A 19,417-nucleotide genomic window follows, 5' to 3' on the forward strand; every position below is an offset into this window, starting at 1 on the left:
ATGGCTAAGACCTTGCCACTCCATTTTTCCTTATAACAGACTACCTCCTCCTACATGACTCTGCATGAAGGTGGTTTGATCTATGGATCCAACTAGTTCCATGCTACGTGTCCTCCAACCTAGAAAAGGTTTGTATGCCTAGCACACTAGGAGGCCAGATAAGCAACCAGGGAGAAAGCCTCTCAAAAGAGAGGTAGCAATTTGATGGTTTAGTTCCTACTCTGAAATTCTCTTGCTTTGTACCCTTTGTCACAGCTCTTCATTATTCTGCTTTGTAGTCTGTCCCAGTGTTCTGCATTAACTAGTGGTTACACTTCCATTCATAAATAACAAAATTTACCAGGACACATCACCAGTTCACCAGTTCTGCTGCAGGAAGGTAATTCCAACACACCTTAGCAACCATACAGTTTACCATCCTCACTAATTACAAAACTCAGTGCAATGTTGTAATGATTTTACCCAGTGAGCTGATCAAATCTGTAGTTCTCAACTTCAACATCTTTCTATGCTTTTTTAAGTTTTGTTAAACTATAAATCAAAACCTACTGATCTTTGAGTACTACCCACAAAATACAATGTAAATTTTTAAATCCACTTTTCAGACATGACTTTGTAAAGATAACTGACTTCCAGTAGCTTAAAAATCAGTTTATGTAACTTTACATTGAACAATATTTGCCTGAAAACAAATCTGATAGAACCAGAATCTGAAGATCTGACTCCAAGATAATAATTAATTTCATGCAGGACTGAAGCTAGACGGGGGCTGCATAGCTGAAAAATATTCTGATGGTTAATAACAACATAGGACTCTACAGGTAAGCTGGACTGCAGCTTTGATATGATCTGTATATAATTCATATGATCAGCTTTGTATGAACAAACTCTCAGAAATATGCACCAAGTTTTGACATAATTACCTGAAAAGTAATCTGAACTTGTGTAACTTTCTTCTGAAATGTTGACTGATGGAAATGCTGTATCACTTCACTGGATGTCACACGCTGCAGGATACTCTGACTGTTTCTCTCAATCAGGGATAAATCTTTCTTGCAGTTTTCTTGATAGGCTACCAAATCCTGAAAGAAAAAAACATATATCCATCCTGGCCAGGAATAAAGGAGAAAAAAGTCTGACAAGAAAACAGGAAGATATTATTTGACTATAAGGACAAAAGCAACAAGGTAGAAGCCCCATCACACACAGACTACTCAAAATGTTGTAGAGAATAACACACAGACAACACAATGTTCCCCTTGTATGCAGAGGCCTGTACCCAAAAGAGAGGTCTAGCTATCTATAAAAATAGACACAGACATGTATGTAGCCATTTTGGTTAGTTTTAGAATATGCAGGGCAATATATTATTTTGTGATTTAATCTTATGGGACATCTAAATTTATTGTATAATTGAAAATAGACAGCAGTGAAAGCAATAGCTATAAGAATGATGGTACTCAGTAGTAGGTTTGGTGTTATAATTTTTTTTGCCTTTTGAACCTTTCTTGTCAGCTATATGAATTCAGATTTTATTACAAATGGCATTAAGTAGTGATAATTAAAAAAGAAAAAAGAAAAAAAAAAAAAAAAAGAAAAAAAGAAAGAAAGGAAAACATAAGTGAAGTCACACCATCTGGAAAAAAGGTTTAAAAAATCTCACGGTGAGGAAACTCTTCTGTTATTGAAGTAACCCTGCACTCCTCAATATAGGATTTTTGTTCCTGGGTTGGCAAATAACTGCAGAAGAGCATGTCTTTTTTTGGTGACATTCTGGGACAGGTTAACCTTTAGAAGCAGAGGAAGGAGTACTCTTAGGAGACGCTCCTTTACCTGCAGACTGGACACAAAGCTCAGCTGGTGTTCTTAAAGAGAAGAGGACTTGGAAACATAAATGGACTGGATTGATTCCAAGTCAACATTTCTAAGTCATCATTTTTCACCAAAAAGGTACAAAGCTTAAACTCACTGAGTTGACCACCTCCAAATTCCTCCAGAGGGAAACATTTATTGGTCAGGTGGAAAAGTTAATGTTCGACAGTGCACTTCAAATAAACCACTTCCAAACTTCTAAGAAACTTCCATGATTGACCAAGAAACCTAGGGGAATTCCTGATTAGGTTATTTCATCTGCTTAATAAAAACCCTAATGTATTTCTGATGTATCTGTCCTATTTCTGCTAGATTAAAAAAAGAAAAAAAAAAAAAGTCTCATATTTACTTTTTGGATTGAAACCACAGGCACTAGGATGGAACACAGGTTTTGGTCTTTGTATGTTTATGCCTAGCTGACTTTAGGATAGGCTATGTTGCCTGAATAGGAAGAAATATTTGCTCAGCTTATCCAGTTGCAATCAACATTTCTAGAAAGTTAATGGTAAATACTTAGAAGCAGCAGAAACTTTTAAATGTTTTTGAAACTTACTTGAGCTTTTTGTTTAAGAACAGTTGTAGGTTGTGCTTCAAGATCCACAATAGAAATTATTTCGTTGACTTTTTCAAGAGATTCATAAAAATGTGTGATTTGTTTTTCCAGTTCTTCCAGTGGAGAAAGCAGATTCTGGCATTCATACAGCAGGGTACAGGAATACTCTTTAACCTTTTGGCCATTTTAAAGAGAAAAAAAGATATTTTAAAAAGGTTGTAGATGTCAACAAATAGCAGTTTCCTCTACATGTGGATTTATGTAGTTGCTACCTGACTCTTTTGAGAGAGATCAATCAAGATCCAGTATTACTCCTTAAGAAAAGAATATAAAATTTAATGGTAGAGTCTAAAAGAAGTAGCATTATCTCCGCTTTGAATCAACTTACTGTTACTAGAACTAAATATTTGCTCAAAAGCATACATCTGAGCATTCTTGTAGGGGAGCTTACTCTCTGCCAGTTCAACAGTCAAGGACCTGTGTAACAAAAAAAGTTTCTGCAACCTTGTTCAGCTGCTCCTTGATTCTTGTCAAAGTTCCAAGCATTTCATTCACTTCCTCTTGGGAAACTTCTTTTGTAACAAGCTGCGCAGCTCTTGTAACCATTTTGTACTGAGTTTCCATGGAAGGCAATTTCTGCTTAATATTCTGAAACAGATGTTTAAAAAACTATTTTAACGAGACCATTTATGCATTCATAGGAGACACAAATCTGTTCTCAAGAGATAAAGATACACATCACAACCATAAATTGTTATTGCTGTTTTTGGTGAACACTGGATCATATTTCAAATGAATGAAATCTATCAATCAACTCACCTGAATGTGATTTGAAACTACACAGAAATAAATATGCAGTGGGATAGAGTTTTGGAAATGTGCTCTGGAAACGTCACTCATAAAAATACAATTCCTTACATTAGCTATAGAAGAAATTATATTAAAAGCACAACTTAAAAAAAAATACATGAAAACGTGTGAGGAAATAATTCTGTGATTTCAGATTTAATTAGTTTCAAGTTTTTCTTGAAGGAGAAAGAAAGGGATAAAGACACTTACTTCTAAATCTTGTACAAATCTTTTAACATCAAGGAAAGATACTTCTATAGGGCCTGAAAATTTACTATTGCTTCCATCAATAAAAGCTGTCAAATGGGCAACGCCATCCGAGTATTCCTTTCTCATTTTGTCCAGTTCATCTGCTCGAGCATACTAGGAAAATACACAGTGAAAGTAAACAAACAAAAGAACAATGACCTCAAATGGAGTATGTATTGATTAAGTAATGACTTAGGAGTATAAGACTATTTTTAGTGTAATTGTTTGCTGGGAAATTGTATTCAATAAAATACAAAATAGTGGAATCTAATCTTCTAAATTATTTAGACATTAATAATCTGCATCAAATTAAATAGCACTGATACTATAAAGAACAACATTCATGCAAGAGGTCAGCCTTTTTTAAGGAGATAATTTGGATGGAATTTGGATCATTTGGAGAACACCAGACTCTCATTTTAACCTCGTACCATCATCTCAATTAATTTCTCATTAACTAGAGTACCAATTCTGAAAATGCAACAAAGAGAATAAAACACAAGAAGACTTGAAAAGCTTGAAAGACTTGAAAGTATAAGGGAAATTTCAATACAAGAACTCCTGCCTGCAGGATGGGGAAACTAAGGTTGTTGAAAGTGGAAAGAGATATATGACAGAAATGGTGAAAAAACAGTGAGCAAAACCATACAGCTGTCATGGTAAAGAAGCTGAAAAGGAGAGGAAGGGTCATTTACACCCTGGACATTACTGTTTCCACAGTGAATCATCCTAAATATCATCAACAAAAAAAGCCTGAGAACATTCTAGTCAACAGTTTGGAAAAGTTACAACAAAAAGGGGCAATCATTTGTTTTTCCATTTAATTTGACTTCAGTGGAAATTATCAGGTCAGTAAAGAATTTAAAGGATTGTTGATTTTGCATCTTCAAAGAAGCAGCTGCTATTCAAAGTCAGTAGAGGGGGAAAATGTTAGATGTATACTGACTATATCAAAATACTTTCTAATTTGTTTATGAGGTATGAAGTAATTCTGTGTAATTTAGCTCAGATCTTTTCTTATTTTTTTAAAATGCAAACGTGGTAACAAAAAATTGCCAACCAGTTGAACCTTTGCTATGAGATAAAGGTAGTTTTGCCACTTACTATCAATGCCAAATTGTTCACATGATAGAAATAGTGTCTGACCAATCTGGGTAAAATGTTTAGTTAATTAACTTTCATTGTATGTGCATTGTAAGTGCAATTATTGAATGCAACTTTGATTAAAGGGTAGTAATAATATTCACTTGCATTTTCACTGTCTGGTTTTACAGAGCTGATACAATAAAAATAGCTAGCTAAATCCAATATTTTTATCTTGGGAAGTGTGGTCTGGATGAGTGGACAGTGAGGTGGATTCATAGCTGGCTATGTGACAGAAACCAGATCTGAGGGTGGTGATCAATGGAACAGAGCTGAGTTGGTGGCCTGTAACCAGCAGTGTCCCCTAGGAGTCAGTACTAAGTTCGGTCTTGTTCAATCTGTTCATCAATGACCTGGACGAGGGGACAGAGTCTATCTTCAGCAAGCTTGCTGATGATACAAAGCTGGGAGGTGTGGCTGACACTTTGAAGGCTGTGCTGTCATCCAGTGTTACCTGAACAGGCTGGAGAGCTGAGCAGGTGAGGTTCAACAAGAGCAAGTGTAGGGTCCTGCACCGGAGGAAGAAGAACCCCAAGCACCAATATAGGGGATAGGGTGCATCTGCTGGAAAACAGTTTGGAGGAGAAGGATCTGGGGTCCTGATAGATAGTAAATTATCCATAAGCCAGCAGTGTGCCCTTGTTTCCTGGAAGTCCAGTGGAATCCTGGGTTGCATAGAGAGTGTGGCCAGTGGGTCGAGGGAGGTCATTCTCCTCCTCTACTCTGCCCTGGTGAGGCCACAGCTGGAATCCTGCATCCAGTTTTGGGCTCCCCAGTTCAAGAGAGACAGGGAGCTAATGGAGAGAATCCAGTGGAGGGCAACAAAGGTGACTGGGAGATTGGAGCATCTCTCTTATGAGGAAAGACAGAGAGCTGGGACACTTTTGCCTGAAGAAGAGATGGCTGATGGCTTATCAGTCTATCAATATCTAAAGGATGGGTACAAGGAAGATGGAGCTGGACTCTTCCCGGTAGTTCACAGTGACAGGATGAAGGGCAAAGAGCACAAGATGGAACATAGCAAGTTCCATCTAAACTTAAGAAAAAACATTTTTACTATTATGGTGACAAGGCACAGGAACAGGCTTCCAGATATTCAAAACACTCCTGGATGCAGTCCTGTGTAATGTGCTCTAGGTGATCCTACTTTTGTGGGACAGTTGGACTAGATGATCTCCAGAGGTCCCTTTCAACTCTGATAATTCTATGATTCTGTGATTTTCGTCTTCAAAGAACACTAGGGGCTATACATAAATAATATTAACTGTATCAAGACAGGACACCATAAGGGAAAACTACAGATTACACTATCTAAAAAAATAAAAAACTACATGAAAGATAAGATAAATAAATAAAAAGCACCAATAACATAAAGTGCTTCCAGATAATAATTTCTAATTTAAGTAATGGTGAACAATTAGGCCCTTCAGTAAGCTTTCCTATAGTCCTTCTGGTGGGGCATATCTGTCCTGCTTGGGTGGAAATGACAAAGTAAATATTTAAAAATAACAACAGCAAAACCACATACCTGCTTGACTTCCATAAACAATTCTCTCCATCTTCCATTTAGTAACAGAAGCTGTTGTTTAAGGTCTCTGGAAATGGTCTCATCACATGTTTCAATCAGAAAATTACCAGCATCATTCATGGCTGTGTGCTGTTGGATCCAATGAGGTAAATGCCGGAAGAAATCCTGAAGAAGAAAATGAAAACACCTTTCTAAAATCTTCTCAATAAGTTTTTATTTTAAATCATGAATCTAAAATCTAATCATTAGCTGATGGCTTTATAAAATCTGTTTGAACAATTATCCTCTGAAAATCTGCATATCAGATACGCCATAACAGAATTTTCATGTCTGTGATCATAACCCATGGAATTAAAAATTGCCACCAGTTTACTCAGAAACCATTTTACTCGACTGAGCAGCTTCAGTTAAACTCCTGGCACTGCTCCTTAAGAGAAAGCACCATAACTGGAGACATTATTATTGCTCGTTTAATTTCTGTCTTGTGTTGAAGCAGTGTGGGCAGTGAGTAACCTGGGCCATACTGAGTGTAGAGAGATTCTTCCCCTGCTGTGATTCATAGGCAGCTTTCCACTCTCTGGTCTCAGAATACCTGAGAAGACTGATTCTTTATCACTGTTTCCTCATGTCCCAGAGTAAGTGAGTAAGGAGGAGAAAGGGATGGCTGTCACTGATTTTTCCCTCTGGGTCCAAACAGACTGCCTAAATAGCCCAGCCCTAGTGCCAAATGTTTCTGTGCAATCTTCTAGGCAGGTACATGCACATAAATCAGTAAAGACGAAAATTCCAACAATTCCAACAATTCCTTCCTTTCCTTTTCGCTCTTCCAGAGAATGGGCAATTATTCTTAAAGCAGGTATCTCCAGGAACTATGACTACAGATATACCAGTAAACAAAACAAAGTAAGCAAAGCCAACATGCCACTTTATTTTGCAAAAAGAGATGTGGTATTTGCTGATCTTGAAATCATACAGAGATAATGGAAAGAAACAGAAAACATCACAGCAGGGCAAGGGGAGACTGTGGTCTTTGCCTGGATGAAATCCAGAGGGGTTTAGTCATTCAGGTAAGGTTTGCAAGTGAGCATCGATTAAATCTTTGTATCACATTACTGATATATTTGTGGTTTTATGGAACAAATATTTGGAAATGTTTAAAACAAATTTTATGCCAATTCGACATCTTTCACCTGGGATTCCAGATGTTTGTGCTGATGGCTGTATGACTCTTAATTGTACAAACTAATATATTTTTTTTGTGTTTAATAGCCAAATATTAAAATTTTTATATTAGAGCTATCCTTAGAAATAAGTGAGTGTTATTGCTGTGAAGTGCTAGATTCAACAGTAATAGCAGGAGTAACTTTAAAAATATCAGACTACAGGCAGAATATGGCTAGTCTTGGTCTTTCTCTTTAACACTTTTGAGCCAGTATAACTTTAAGAATAAATTAGCATTTTGGGAAGAATAACGCTTTCATGTTTAAAGTCTTCAATATAGCTTTTTGAAACTCTTTACATATCAGAACAGTAAGATATATTTGCTAGATTTAAGATAGAAATCAAAAGCAAATATATGCTGTATGTTTATGTTTGGATTTCTGCTTTGAGAATTTTCAAAGGTGAAACTATAAAGCTGACCAAAGTAGTAAATACTTCTATATTATTTCTATATATAGATAGGACAATATTTCATTTTAAATACTGACAAGTTACATAAAACATACACAAGGAGTTAAGATGAGCCTGATCAGATGAGGTCATTCTTCCTGCTCAGTAGTAATAACTGTTGGTATTTATATTATGCCAGATTAGTGAATCCTTTTTACACATTTCTTTTTATTTTAAAAGTATATTTCATTCTTTCAGACTGATTTAAATTAACTTTTACCAAAAATTATTCCGTTCAGTCATGTAACATGAAATGCTCATTTCAGACCTGATTTCAGGTTGGCGTATTACAGCCTAAGAAAAACTTACTTTGCTGTTAAGAGCTGTCTAGCTGCTTACCTTAGGACTGGGGGGAACTGTAGCACCCCTTAAATGCAGTATTATTCAAATCAAGCTTCATTATTGAACCTTCTCAAACATGTCTTAGTACTGTAATGTTACAACAGAAAAAAACCAACCAAACAAACAAACCAAATACACCAAAACTATCTATATGATTATAGGCCCCAAATGGGTCTAAAAAATTTCTAAAATGCCAAGTAAATTGATGAATTACTTACCCATTAAGTTTGTCATCCATATGGTAGAAAAATCAGTGGAAAAAAATTCTTAGAGTGTCTTTATATGCAGCACATTGGTGTTAAGAGCTGTATTTTCCTTTGAGTAAATTGTAAAATAGTTTTATCTCTAAGCAATATTGCTGCCCTTTATTCATGTCAAAGATGCCTCTAACCACGTTGTCACAGATGACATTCCTTTATTGCATTTATATATATATCTTTTTACGTGCTACATATGCAAGCATTGAAACTTCTGTGATGAATATAGACAGTATGCCTGAAACTGAAAAAAACCTCTCCCGCTTGGATGACAATTTGTAAAATAACCTAAGCAAATCCAAAAACATACCCACTTTTTTATAATTGACCAAGCAGCCAGATACATATGCTATTAGTGCATACCTTTTTGGAATGCTCAGGCTGGTTCAGCATTTTTTCAGCATCTTCCAGCCAAGCTTGTAGACCTGCCACAGTGCTGCTATATCTATCCCAGTTTAAAATCACTTCTTCCAACATGCTTCTTACACTTCTCACTTCTACCGAGAGGTTCCTCCACTGTGCTGTTGTTTCACTCATGAATTTCATCACATTCTCAACTTCTTCCACTGGGTTAGAGAAAAGACATATTTTGGTTTATTACTATTTCTGGAAACCTCAGTTTTCCCTTATGCCTATCCATACTCTTCAGGAAATTATTTTTTTAATTAGTTTTATAATTATAATTTATTCATTACTATTAATTTATTATTTTTCAACTTCTGTTTCAATAGCCTTTTATATACATACATTCAGTTCATAGCCCAATTTTAGTGCAAAATCAAGACTGAAAAATCAAATATGAATTAAAGACTAAAGAAAGTACATAGAATCAGTGCTATTGTAAAACAATCATACTGCATATTCATTGTGATTTAAATTTCTATTCTATAATATAAGAAATCAAGAAAGCAGGCTTCCTTAAAAAAGCAGAAAATGAGAGAAATATTATGTACAAACAGATATGTATGCACTGAAAAATACTGAATGAAATTCTGATCTTTGTTACATTGACTTTAAAATCAAATTGCTGGTAATTTCTGTCATTTAATTCTTAGTATTTTCCTCATGACAATAAAGGAACAATTGTGTCTTCATTCCAGAATGTAAAAAAAAATAGGCAGAAGGAAAAGGACACAAGCAAATCCCAAGAAACAGGCAGAATACCGGAAATGTAAAAAGTATTTTATAGCTAAAATGTTTTCTAATTTGTACTGTTGTTTCTTAATTCATGTGAGTATCTACTTTTAAGAATATTTTTTGTTGGATGTTTTTTTAATTAGCGCTGAATGAATCTATTAATTTCATTCTGTGGAAGAATACCTTGTAAAACTGTTTATTCTTGAAAAAAAAAAATTGAGAGCAACCATCACCAACTTAAATCTCTCAACCAAACCAAATAATTAATTTTCTCCCCACATCTGCTGACCACTTTAGCAGCAATCCTCCACCAACAGGGTTCTGTTATCTCCTCAGCAGAGATTAAAGGAATCTCACCTCTGTAACTATCTAGGTCAAATCTTGCCCTCACCCATTCTCACTCAGCTCAGAAGTGTTCAGGACTTGCAGGAGGCAGGTGGTCAATCAGTTACTCATTTTTGTAATGTACAGCTGCACTTCAGCTACCATTTGTGTCCCTCTTATAGGTTTTCACAGTTAAAGAAGATTCTTCAGTAAATCAGGGGATATCTTTGCTACTTACAACAACCCTGCAACAAAATATTTGCTGAGTTCTGGTAAAGGAAGCCAAGCCAGGGAATACTTTCAGGTATGATCTTCCCTACATTGACATTTACCTGAGCCTTGTGCTTTGGCATACATTTCAGCTGCTCTTTTCAGGACCTGGTAAGTAACTTCATACTTCTCAAAGAACTTACTATTTTCAATAACAGCCTGAAAAAAAATAATATTAAATTACAGCAGAGATATATTAAGAATAAGTTCCATGAAATTCCATCAGGACAGTGATTAAAAGTTTTAACTTCATTATTGCTCCATTCATTTTTTTGTCATTATAAAATAATATTTAATTCATCATCATAAAATTATATTAAAATTAAAATACACAAAGAATATATCACTTTTTCACATTAACAGTGTGACACAATCTACCTTTTCAAATACAGTTTATATACTTTGCATATGGAAAGATTATTAAATATGTTTTCCTTTACCTCCTTTGGAATTAGTAAAAATAAGACTAGGCAAACACTGCACAATAGGATGATGCTTTTCCAAAGTGTTACACAGTTCTTTTCCTTTGTGAGTGGTGTTTTAGCTGTGTAATGTGTTATAGTGCAATGAACAATTTATCTGGAAATATTTTGGTCACAAAGTTATGGGTCTTTATCATTTATGCCTCTTTACCCCACATGGCAAATGGCACTTTTTTCAGAATGCTAATTCTGAATGCCTTAGAGAAATGTTACATCCTTTAAGTGTGATATCTAATTATATCTCTGTATTATGAAAGCATATTATATATTGCATTACCACTGTTAAAAAAGGGAGAAAACCCTGTTCTCTTACAGGGTTTTTATATTGATTTACCTAGTGTACTTATCTAGAGTTTTGGAAAGGTTTCATAACTTCTAGTACCTCCCATATCTCCTCGGTTACATTATTGAAACATGAAAAAACAGTTTTAGAGATTAATCTGTCAGCTAGTATATTTCTAAAAAATTCTATTTTAAAACCTTTTACAGTTGCTATGTCAAATCACCATAGTTATATAGCACACAATTTAGAAATATATTTATAACCAAAGGCAAGGACAATCAGAATTTTTCTCTGCTCTACTGTTAAAAATAATAATCTGGCACATATAAAGAAGTACATGTTTTACCATGAAATCTGTGCCACACTTTTGACTTTCACTTTTGCCAAATCCCTACACACAGACATTTTAGTCTGAACCAAAAACTGCAAGACTTCATCTGAGAATGTAAAAGACGGTATCACACTGTTTATATAAAAATGATCTCCAGAGGATTTGTAAATATTTTCAAAAATTAAACATAGACCTTTTAATGGAAAAACCCCTTGTTAGCTATCTGACAAGACCCCTTAATCAAACTACATAGTTTGTTACTGTAGTAGTAACCAGGATTTCCATTACAACTGAGATGTTGGTACTGTGTATTCTTCAGCTTGATGGTGTACAAACCATGCTACCTCTACTTCTGTTATAGAATCATATATGAGAAGCAAGTGAAAAGATGGGATAGAATAACAACCACAGCTTTCGTTTTTAAGCACAACACGAATATTTTCCAAGAATACGTTCTCATCCAGATCCTAACTACGCATGTTCCTAGAAAGTAAACTTAGATTTTTGTCTTCTAACAATATACTCACTGACTACAGACTGTGTAGACTGATTCAGGTACTGATTACAGGTTTCCTACGTAAGATTACTAATTTACTGGAAGAGTAACACTTGGCTCTTGGCCCTAGAAAATTGCTTCCAGGTTAGCAAAAAGAAATAAAGGCTCTCTCTATCACTGGACACCTGGAAGGAGCCAGATGTCAAGGCCATCAGGAATGAAACTAAGCTCTATTTATCAGCTTGTCCCAGTTTATTCATTTTGATGTGATACAGTTTCATAAATGATGGAAACAAGAGTAATCGAAGAAATCAAAAAACAACATGAATTCCCTACTTAAGGCTCATTTTAAGCAAAAAATAAAAAAAAATTAAGCAAAACAACATAAAATAGTATTACAGAAGCCAAACTATCTTCTTCCGCATTATTTCCTTAGTCACTTTTTAGTAGTTTTCGCATCAGTCTTACAGAGTATACAAATGGACTCCTATCTAATGAGAATCACTCCAGCAAACTATGTTATTTTAAAACCATCAGAATTTTGCAGAGCTTGTCTGAACCAAGCTTCTGTTCTTAACTTCTGGTTTTTTTCTGTGTCCCTAAAGCTGCTGAAGTTTAAGTGTAGAAAAGGCGAGGAGTGAACAGAATTCAGTTCTCACTTTGAGGAGGAACTTTATTGAGTTTTTTCCAAAGTTACAAAAACTATCAGTCTGTGGGGCAATAAGTAACTTTCTCTAAGCTGTGTCCTGTCTCTGTATGGTTCAATAGCAGTATGAATTCCATCCATATAGAATTTTCCTCTGCAATTTTGGCTCACATGGATTCAATAGAAAGGGAAATATTATTTATAATTTAAATTAAATTAATTTTATTTTAAAAATTATTTGGCCCAGCTCTGCTTTTGAAAGAATCCCTCACACTCTAATGTAAAAGGAGCAGCAGTGATAGCTTTCTGACATATCAGCATTCTGACATTGTGAGTGTGGATACAGCAGCATAGAATGAAAGGGAACATATCAATGAGCATTTTTAAATCAATGGCTTCTGTTTCTTAGCATGACATACTGATGACACAGACCATAAGCAATCTCTTTCCAGAATGGAAATAAAGTAATGGGTTTAATAAACTAATGCTGAACAAGAGAAACAAAAAAATCTTTAAAATAATAAAATTAATGCCCTATCAGTGCAGCATATTGAACAAGTACACAGAGGTGGCATAAAAACTTTTTTTTTTTTTTTTGAGGACTTTATAAAAAGTATTGTGCAGTCCTTCCAAACCAAACCATTCTATGATTCTTTTAAAATTAAATTCTTTGGAGCTGATATCTAAGGTAAGTAAAAATCTAGGGTTTGAAACCTCCTGATATACCGGTTAAATTGATGGCTGGGCAGTTAGCAGCTGGAATATTATTTCTGGTTTTGAAGAGAATAATTTTAATTTTTGGCCTTTCTGACTAAAATTCGTCCATGGGGAGGACAGATTCAACTCAGACAAGATATTCCATATGAATGCATTCAAAGTTGATGACTTCTAAACCTCATTTCTGTTTCTGATCTTTTATTAATTTCCAGCAAACCTAAATATGAATATTTCAAAAATAATTTCAAAAGAAGACAACAACCCCATCTTACAATATAATTTTGAAGAAGTAGTTCCACCGATTCCCGTCTTCCATATTTGATGATCCATGATTTTAACTTGGACTCTGCAAGGACTAAGAGTGATAGTAGACGGTACTTCAGTTCCAGAAACTCCATCTTCAACAGATGGAGCTCAGATGAAGAGACAACAAAATTAAACCTATAAAACGAAACACACTATAGTAAAATACAGTAAAATTCATTTTTGCAGGACAGACTGAAAGCTTTAGTGTCTGTGCAGGTATTTTTCTACTCTTTCAAGTAATTCAGAATCTATGAAGATCTAATTATGCATGATGATCATTGTGATAAGTGCTCTGGCACAGCAAATTAATTACATTTTTATTTATTCATAGAAATCATCAGGTTACATCTATTACTAAGTTTTACAAAGTCGTGTTTCTTTTCTTTTTTCACATGCATCCCGGCTGTTGTTACATAACATTTCTCCTAGGGAGAAGCACTAACAGGATCAATGTAAAAAGTATTCTCTTTCAAAACCCAAAGCTTATTTTGATTCTCATCGATCTTTAATGCATCATGCTTTTCGGTATAATTTATGTATATTCTAGGAGGTTATTCTTTTAAATTTTTTTTCATGCTTGCCACTGTGAAATATAATTAGATGGTGATTTCTTCATGAAGAGGTTAAAAATCAAAGAGCTTCTCTTTCATTCACGGGGTTTTTGTTTCAGATTGAAAGACTTACCTCTCTGCCATATCTTCTAATTGGTCCGGGGGAACAGGGACTCCGTTAACAGACCTGGTTCTGTGGATCTCATGGAATGCCTTTTTGTTACCATCTATGTTTTTCAGCAAATCCTGGTTTGATTTCAAGAAAGAGAGAGAGATTGAGAGAGTGGAGGGGGGGGCAGGGGTAGAGAGAGAGAGAGAGAGAGAGAGAGAGAAAGAGAGAGAGAGAGAGAGAGAGAGAGAGAGGAAAGGCTCACAGTAGGCTATCCAACTAATAAGCACAATTTCTAGCCTGCACTGATGACTCAGTGTAGTTAACTATTTGATCATGCTCTCACATTTGCATGCAAGATTATGCATACCACAAAAGCATTTACATCAACTTGAATGTTTACATAGGGAACTCCCCTATAAAATGGTCTGTTAAAGCTATGTCAAATAATTATGGAAGATTTTAAAACAAAGGTTTAACAAAACAAGAGCTCTTAACTGTATTAAATATTCCATGAAATGCAGTCTGCAAATAATCTAACATTACAGCAGCACAATCTTGCTAAATTTACTCTTTAAATCTCTATAACAGATACTGACCTTTATTAAATATAGATTCAAATTTTCTGCAACTAACCTACTCCACTATATATAGGCAGAAGATCCACAGCTCCTTATGTAAGTACATATTCAATATTGACTGAACTTTTCACTCAATCAGCATCAAAAGATTCCAGGGTGGCTCCCTATATATTACAGGAATGAAGGCAGAATGTGGTACCTGACCTGTATTCCTGCGTTAAGAACAGGAGCAGCAAAAATCTTGCAGGAGAGCACATTTCAACTGTAACTAAGCAACACCGCTTCAAACGGTTTCCTGGAGATTACATATTCAAATGAATGACTGGCAGTACTCTTCCAAGAGATACCCTAACACGTCAAGTCCCCAGTGGCTGAGAGGACATAGAACAGTGGGGATTTTACTGCACAGAGACAGCTCCTGGCACAAAGTGCTCAGAAGCCTGTTGGCAAAGGAAATCATACAAAGGATGCTTCTCTCACCTGAGTGAACAAAATGCAGGTGTGTGCATTGACCACACGTCTACTTATTCTTGTGTGCTGAAGAAGGGTTTCTCCCTAGTCAATACCCAGTGTCTGCTCAGCAGAAATTAATGGTAATTCATTGGCACAGCTCATGGAGCTGTCTCACCACCCCCATCAATCCAACTATAATTTCACTGTTTTCCACTTCAGCCAACACCTTTTGATGGAGAGGAATGAGCTAGGCTTTCTCAGATTCAAGTGATGCACTGAGTTTATTATGGAAAAAACTTTACTGAGGGTCTCCTGTGACTATCATGCTCTCATGTAAAAGAAAGACCTGGAACAAGTATCTCAGCTAGTGGCACTTGAGACATTGCCAGACAAATAGGAATGCCCCTATCATGCCTTGATAAGTCAAATAAAACCCAGTAGTTTCATCCAACATCAACTGGAAGCCCATGAAAACTGCTACCTAGTGCTTTCATTAAGTATAATTTTGCTCTGCAAAATGACCATCAACAAGCACAGGCATTGCTCTTAATTCTTGATCTTGGTGGCAATTTTAATTAAAATAAATTTAAGTGCTTCCCTTATTGTATGAAGGTTTGTCCAAATAGGTCGATGCATTTTTTATTAGCCTTAAAATGTTCATTAGCTATAAATTTCACTAAAATAACCCCTTGTCATATGAGACAAAGATATAGAGAATGCGATGACGTTATCTGAACAAAACCATACCAAACAAAGCTTAACAACTTCCTTGGCAACAAGGACTGAAAAAACCCCAACAGAACACTAATGCATTTCTTGTACTATCCAATAACATGTTATGATTCATCAATGCAAATCTGAGTGACAAAAGAAACTCCAGAAACAGATCTAATTACACATGCTTCTCTAGGCTTTTCCCATCCCATTCCCATGGGAAAACTCCCATGGCAAAACTAACCTAAATCAAAGATTATTTGTTGGTGTAGGAATCCGTCACCACAGCATTTCTTATGCAAAGAAAACGCATTGTAAAACACCTAGTTTTATATTTCTTATGAATACATCAAAAGGAGTTCTGTACCATTCACATAATCTGAAAAAAAAAAGTGTTAGACTTGCTTTTTTAAAATGAATGTCAAATATTATGAATCCTGAAACATTTGATGTTAACAAGAAATGCAATGAAATTTAGCATTACTGGACACTAGACTTTGAAAGAAAACAATACCACCCTTATAGATTTTAATTTTTTTTTTTTGGCTAGATTTTACTAGCCACCACTTACGTTAGAGGAGCTGCCACTGTTATAATAAAGAGTAATCAGAAGATCCAAATGATCTTCCAGATAAGCTACCACTGTCTGCCACAGTTGTTTCAATATGACCACAAAACCTATGAGCTTTTCATTACATGGCATTACTTTTTAATAAAAATCCCCATCCTTTCCCAAAGCCACAGAACCCAAAACTGCAATCAAATAGTTTCGCAACTATCACAAGTATTGGTACAGAAAACAAGCAATATAAAATACAGCCTTGCTGCTACAAGTGCAGCCTTTCTATACATCATCTTTTTCCTTTCTGTCATATTCACTGATTCAGTTTCTCCTATCATCTCAACTACAATTTCTGTCTATTTTTCTCATATATATTATATAAATGCACAAACAAACATAACATTTTTTATTTTAAATGGGAACTTGAGCTCAGCAAAGACTAATGGAAAACTTATTTAAATTTATCTGGAGAAACTTCCTGTTTACCACAACAGAGTGGACTTACTCATTACAACACTATGAAAATTAACTTCATTCTATTTTCCTATATCAGCAAGCTCAGTGTGTTTGCTTTCACTCTCCTGTTTCACCTACTATGTTAATATTCTTTGAAAAATGTCCCCAGTTTATGACCTCCCTATGGATTCTTACCCAACAGAAATCCTAGAATAGGGGAGCAATTAAAATAGTAATACCTTTCAGATAGAAGAAGCAGGAACATTCAAAACCAGCTTTGGATATTGCTTGTATGATACATAGATATCACAGTTCAGGTCATCACTAAAAGACATCAAGTCTTCACTAAAAAAAAGCTTTAACTACAATGAATATGCAGCTACCCACAGAAACTGGAATTAATAGTCTTGTATCATATGGATTATTTGCAGCTTTACAACCTATGGAATATAGCACACAGAATGAATGCATTTAGATCTACCTTTAGCTGTTCAAGCTTCCGGTGTATTATATTTGCTGTTTCCTCATGAGCTTGTTGAATAGTTACTTCTTCCCTCAGAGCAGCCTCTGCTCTATAGAGCCAAGTACCTATGGTACCCAGGGGTGCAGGCAGAGATTTATCAAGGTGTATGTGCCAATCAAGTAGCTAGGAAAAAAAAGTAAGAGGATTGAATTTCCTTCCTTGCTTAAGTATCGTATCAAACAACAAACACGTATCTTGGGAAAAATAGTTTTATACTGTAAAACTAAAATCCCAAATAACAGAATAGGTTTGAGACATAAACCAAGGTGCCTTACTTCACGTTAGTCTGAAATTAGAGCATTCTCACAGTAACAAAATCTCTATAAGGAGTCACTGATTCACTCTTCCAGAATGGCAATTGAGGAACAACTGACAAGCTAAAGATCTGGAATTTCTTTAGTTAATCACATCAAGGTATGTGACACCTTCTTCCATCCAATGTGTTTTATTGCATGAAATAATTTTATCTCTATTTTGAACATTTTTTCTATCTGTAAAGTGCAAATGACTCTCAAAGGAGTGTGGAGTTGAGAACATAGAAGTAAAATACTCTGTCTTATATTGCAACCCCAGTTATGGGAGTGACAAATAATGAAAATTATTTCAAAAGTCCAGAATAATTTTAAGCAGATCTCTGCTAAATATATAACATTTAAAAGCCATGATTATACACTAGGTAATAATAACTTCTTATTTGTGACAAACAATAAAACGTGCTTGGGATTTTTCACTCAACTATTACGAAATCACGATCTCAAATACTACTAAAAATTTATTAATACTGAAACCTTGTTAAAATAGCATTAAATCCTCATTCATTGATAAAGTGTAAACCAGAAGGTTTTATAAGTTATGTTTAAAAAAATTTATATTACAATTACTCTGATAACTCTAGAAATTTACATTAATACACGGCATTTTGAAGAGCATTGTGCATGATTTTCTTTTAATCAACAAGTTTCAAACTCAGATAAGCACCATTAACACAGTTTCAGATAAAAGGAAACCTCAAAGTATAATGCTTTTCTTAAAGTTCATAACCTGTCTTTGACCAATATTAAAGACAGTCGTGAAATAAATGTCAAAGCAAATGCAAAATAACGTAGCAGTGCTAGATATTTGGTCCATTTTTAGTTTCCCAATGCTTTATAAAATCAATAGGAAAAAAGAGTCTATATTATTTTAGATTCTCATCTTTCATTTAATAAAAAGTATCTAACGTAATCATTTTCAACTTACCCTAGAAGAAACTCTCTCCCACGCCTGCTTCACCATAGCTTGATCAAGTGATAATTTACCATCTTTCCTTAATGACTGGGTTGCAAGTTCAATCTGTTTCCTTTTTACCTCATATTGTACTCTGAAATGCTTAAACGACTGCACAAAGAGAAAATCAAATCAATGTAGCACAGAGCCAGAGAATTACATTCTTCAACATTTATGCAGCCTACAATAATCTTGTGCTGATAGAACTCTTAATCCTTCCCAAAAAATGAGTAAACCATAACCTTGTATATTTACATTGGAATATGTTTTATTAAAGATTTTAGAAGACTGTAGAATCCTCTAAGTAAATAAAGGCAAGAGTTTTATACTTCCCTTCTGTTATCAGATGCTTAAACCCCATGTGAAAGGAAATATTAATTGAACAGATAAACCAGCAAATGGATGAAATGCTAGCAAGGACAGACAGTAGCTGCTTTTAGAGAACAGCCAACCTTCAAGAAAAAACTCAGGCCAAAATTTGTCCTGCCAATTTTGACACTAACCTTTGAGAGAGGGGTTAAAAAGGAAGCTCTTTGCCCTGTCCTCTCCACCTGTCACCTCATACAGCCTTCAGTCATACCTCCCATCTGAGCTAAATCATGCAGGATCTGCAAGGACTGTACAGACACATACTCACTTCTAACTAGGACAGTCCTTCTTCACACTGCTAGAAAAAGCTCTGTGTTAAGCAAACCATCTGTGCACTGTTGTACGTAGCAAGGCTGGAGCTGACATTAGAAATCCTC

General features: G+C 35.2%; 1 protein-coding gene across 2 annotated transcripts in view; it reads right to left on the minus strand.

Moving 5' to 3' along the window:
• SYNE1 (spectrin repeat containing nuclear envelope protein 1) overlaps positions 1 to 19,417 on the minus strand; it is a 299,972-nt gene that overhangs the window by 198,937 nt on the left and 81,618 nt on the right. For both annotated transcript variants that reach the window (XM_071740591.1, XM_071740590.1), the window contains 11 exons: positions 18,645 to 18,782; positions 17,364 to 17,528; positions 14,141 to 14,253; positions 13,423 to 13,591; positions 10,258 to 10,354; positions 8,828 to 9,030; positions 6,195 to 6,359; positions 3,485 to 3,637; positions 2,930 to 3,073; positions 2,426 to 2,599; positions 924 to 1,082 (listed from right to left, as the gene is read on the minus strand). In XM_071740591.1, coding sequence (XP_071596692.1) covers positions 924 to 1,082; positions 2,426 to 2,599; positions 2,930 to 3,073; positions 3,485 to 3,637; positions 6,195 to 6,359; positions 8,828 to 9,030; positions 10,258 to 10,354; positions 13,423 to 13,591; positions 14,141 to 14,253; positions 17,364 to 17,528; positions 18,645 to 18,782 — 1,680 coding nt within the window. The remainder of the gene's footprint in view (positions 1 to 923; positions 1,083 to 2,425; positions 2,600 to 2,929; positions 3,074 to 3,484; positions 3,638 to 6,194; positions 6,360 to 8,827; positions 9,031 to 10,257; positions 10,355 to 13,422; positions 13,592 to 14,140; positions 14,254 to 17,363; positions 17,529 to 18,644; positions 18,783 to 19,417) is intronic.

Source organism: Heliangelus exortis, chromosome 3 (genome assembly GCF_036169615.1).
Source record: "Heliangelus exortis chromosome 3, bHelExo1.hap1, whole genome shotgun sequence".
NCBI lineage: Eukaryota > Metazoa > Chordata > Aves > Apodiformes > Trochilidae > Heliangelus > Heliangelus exortis.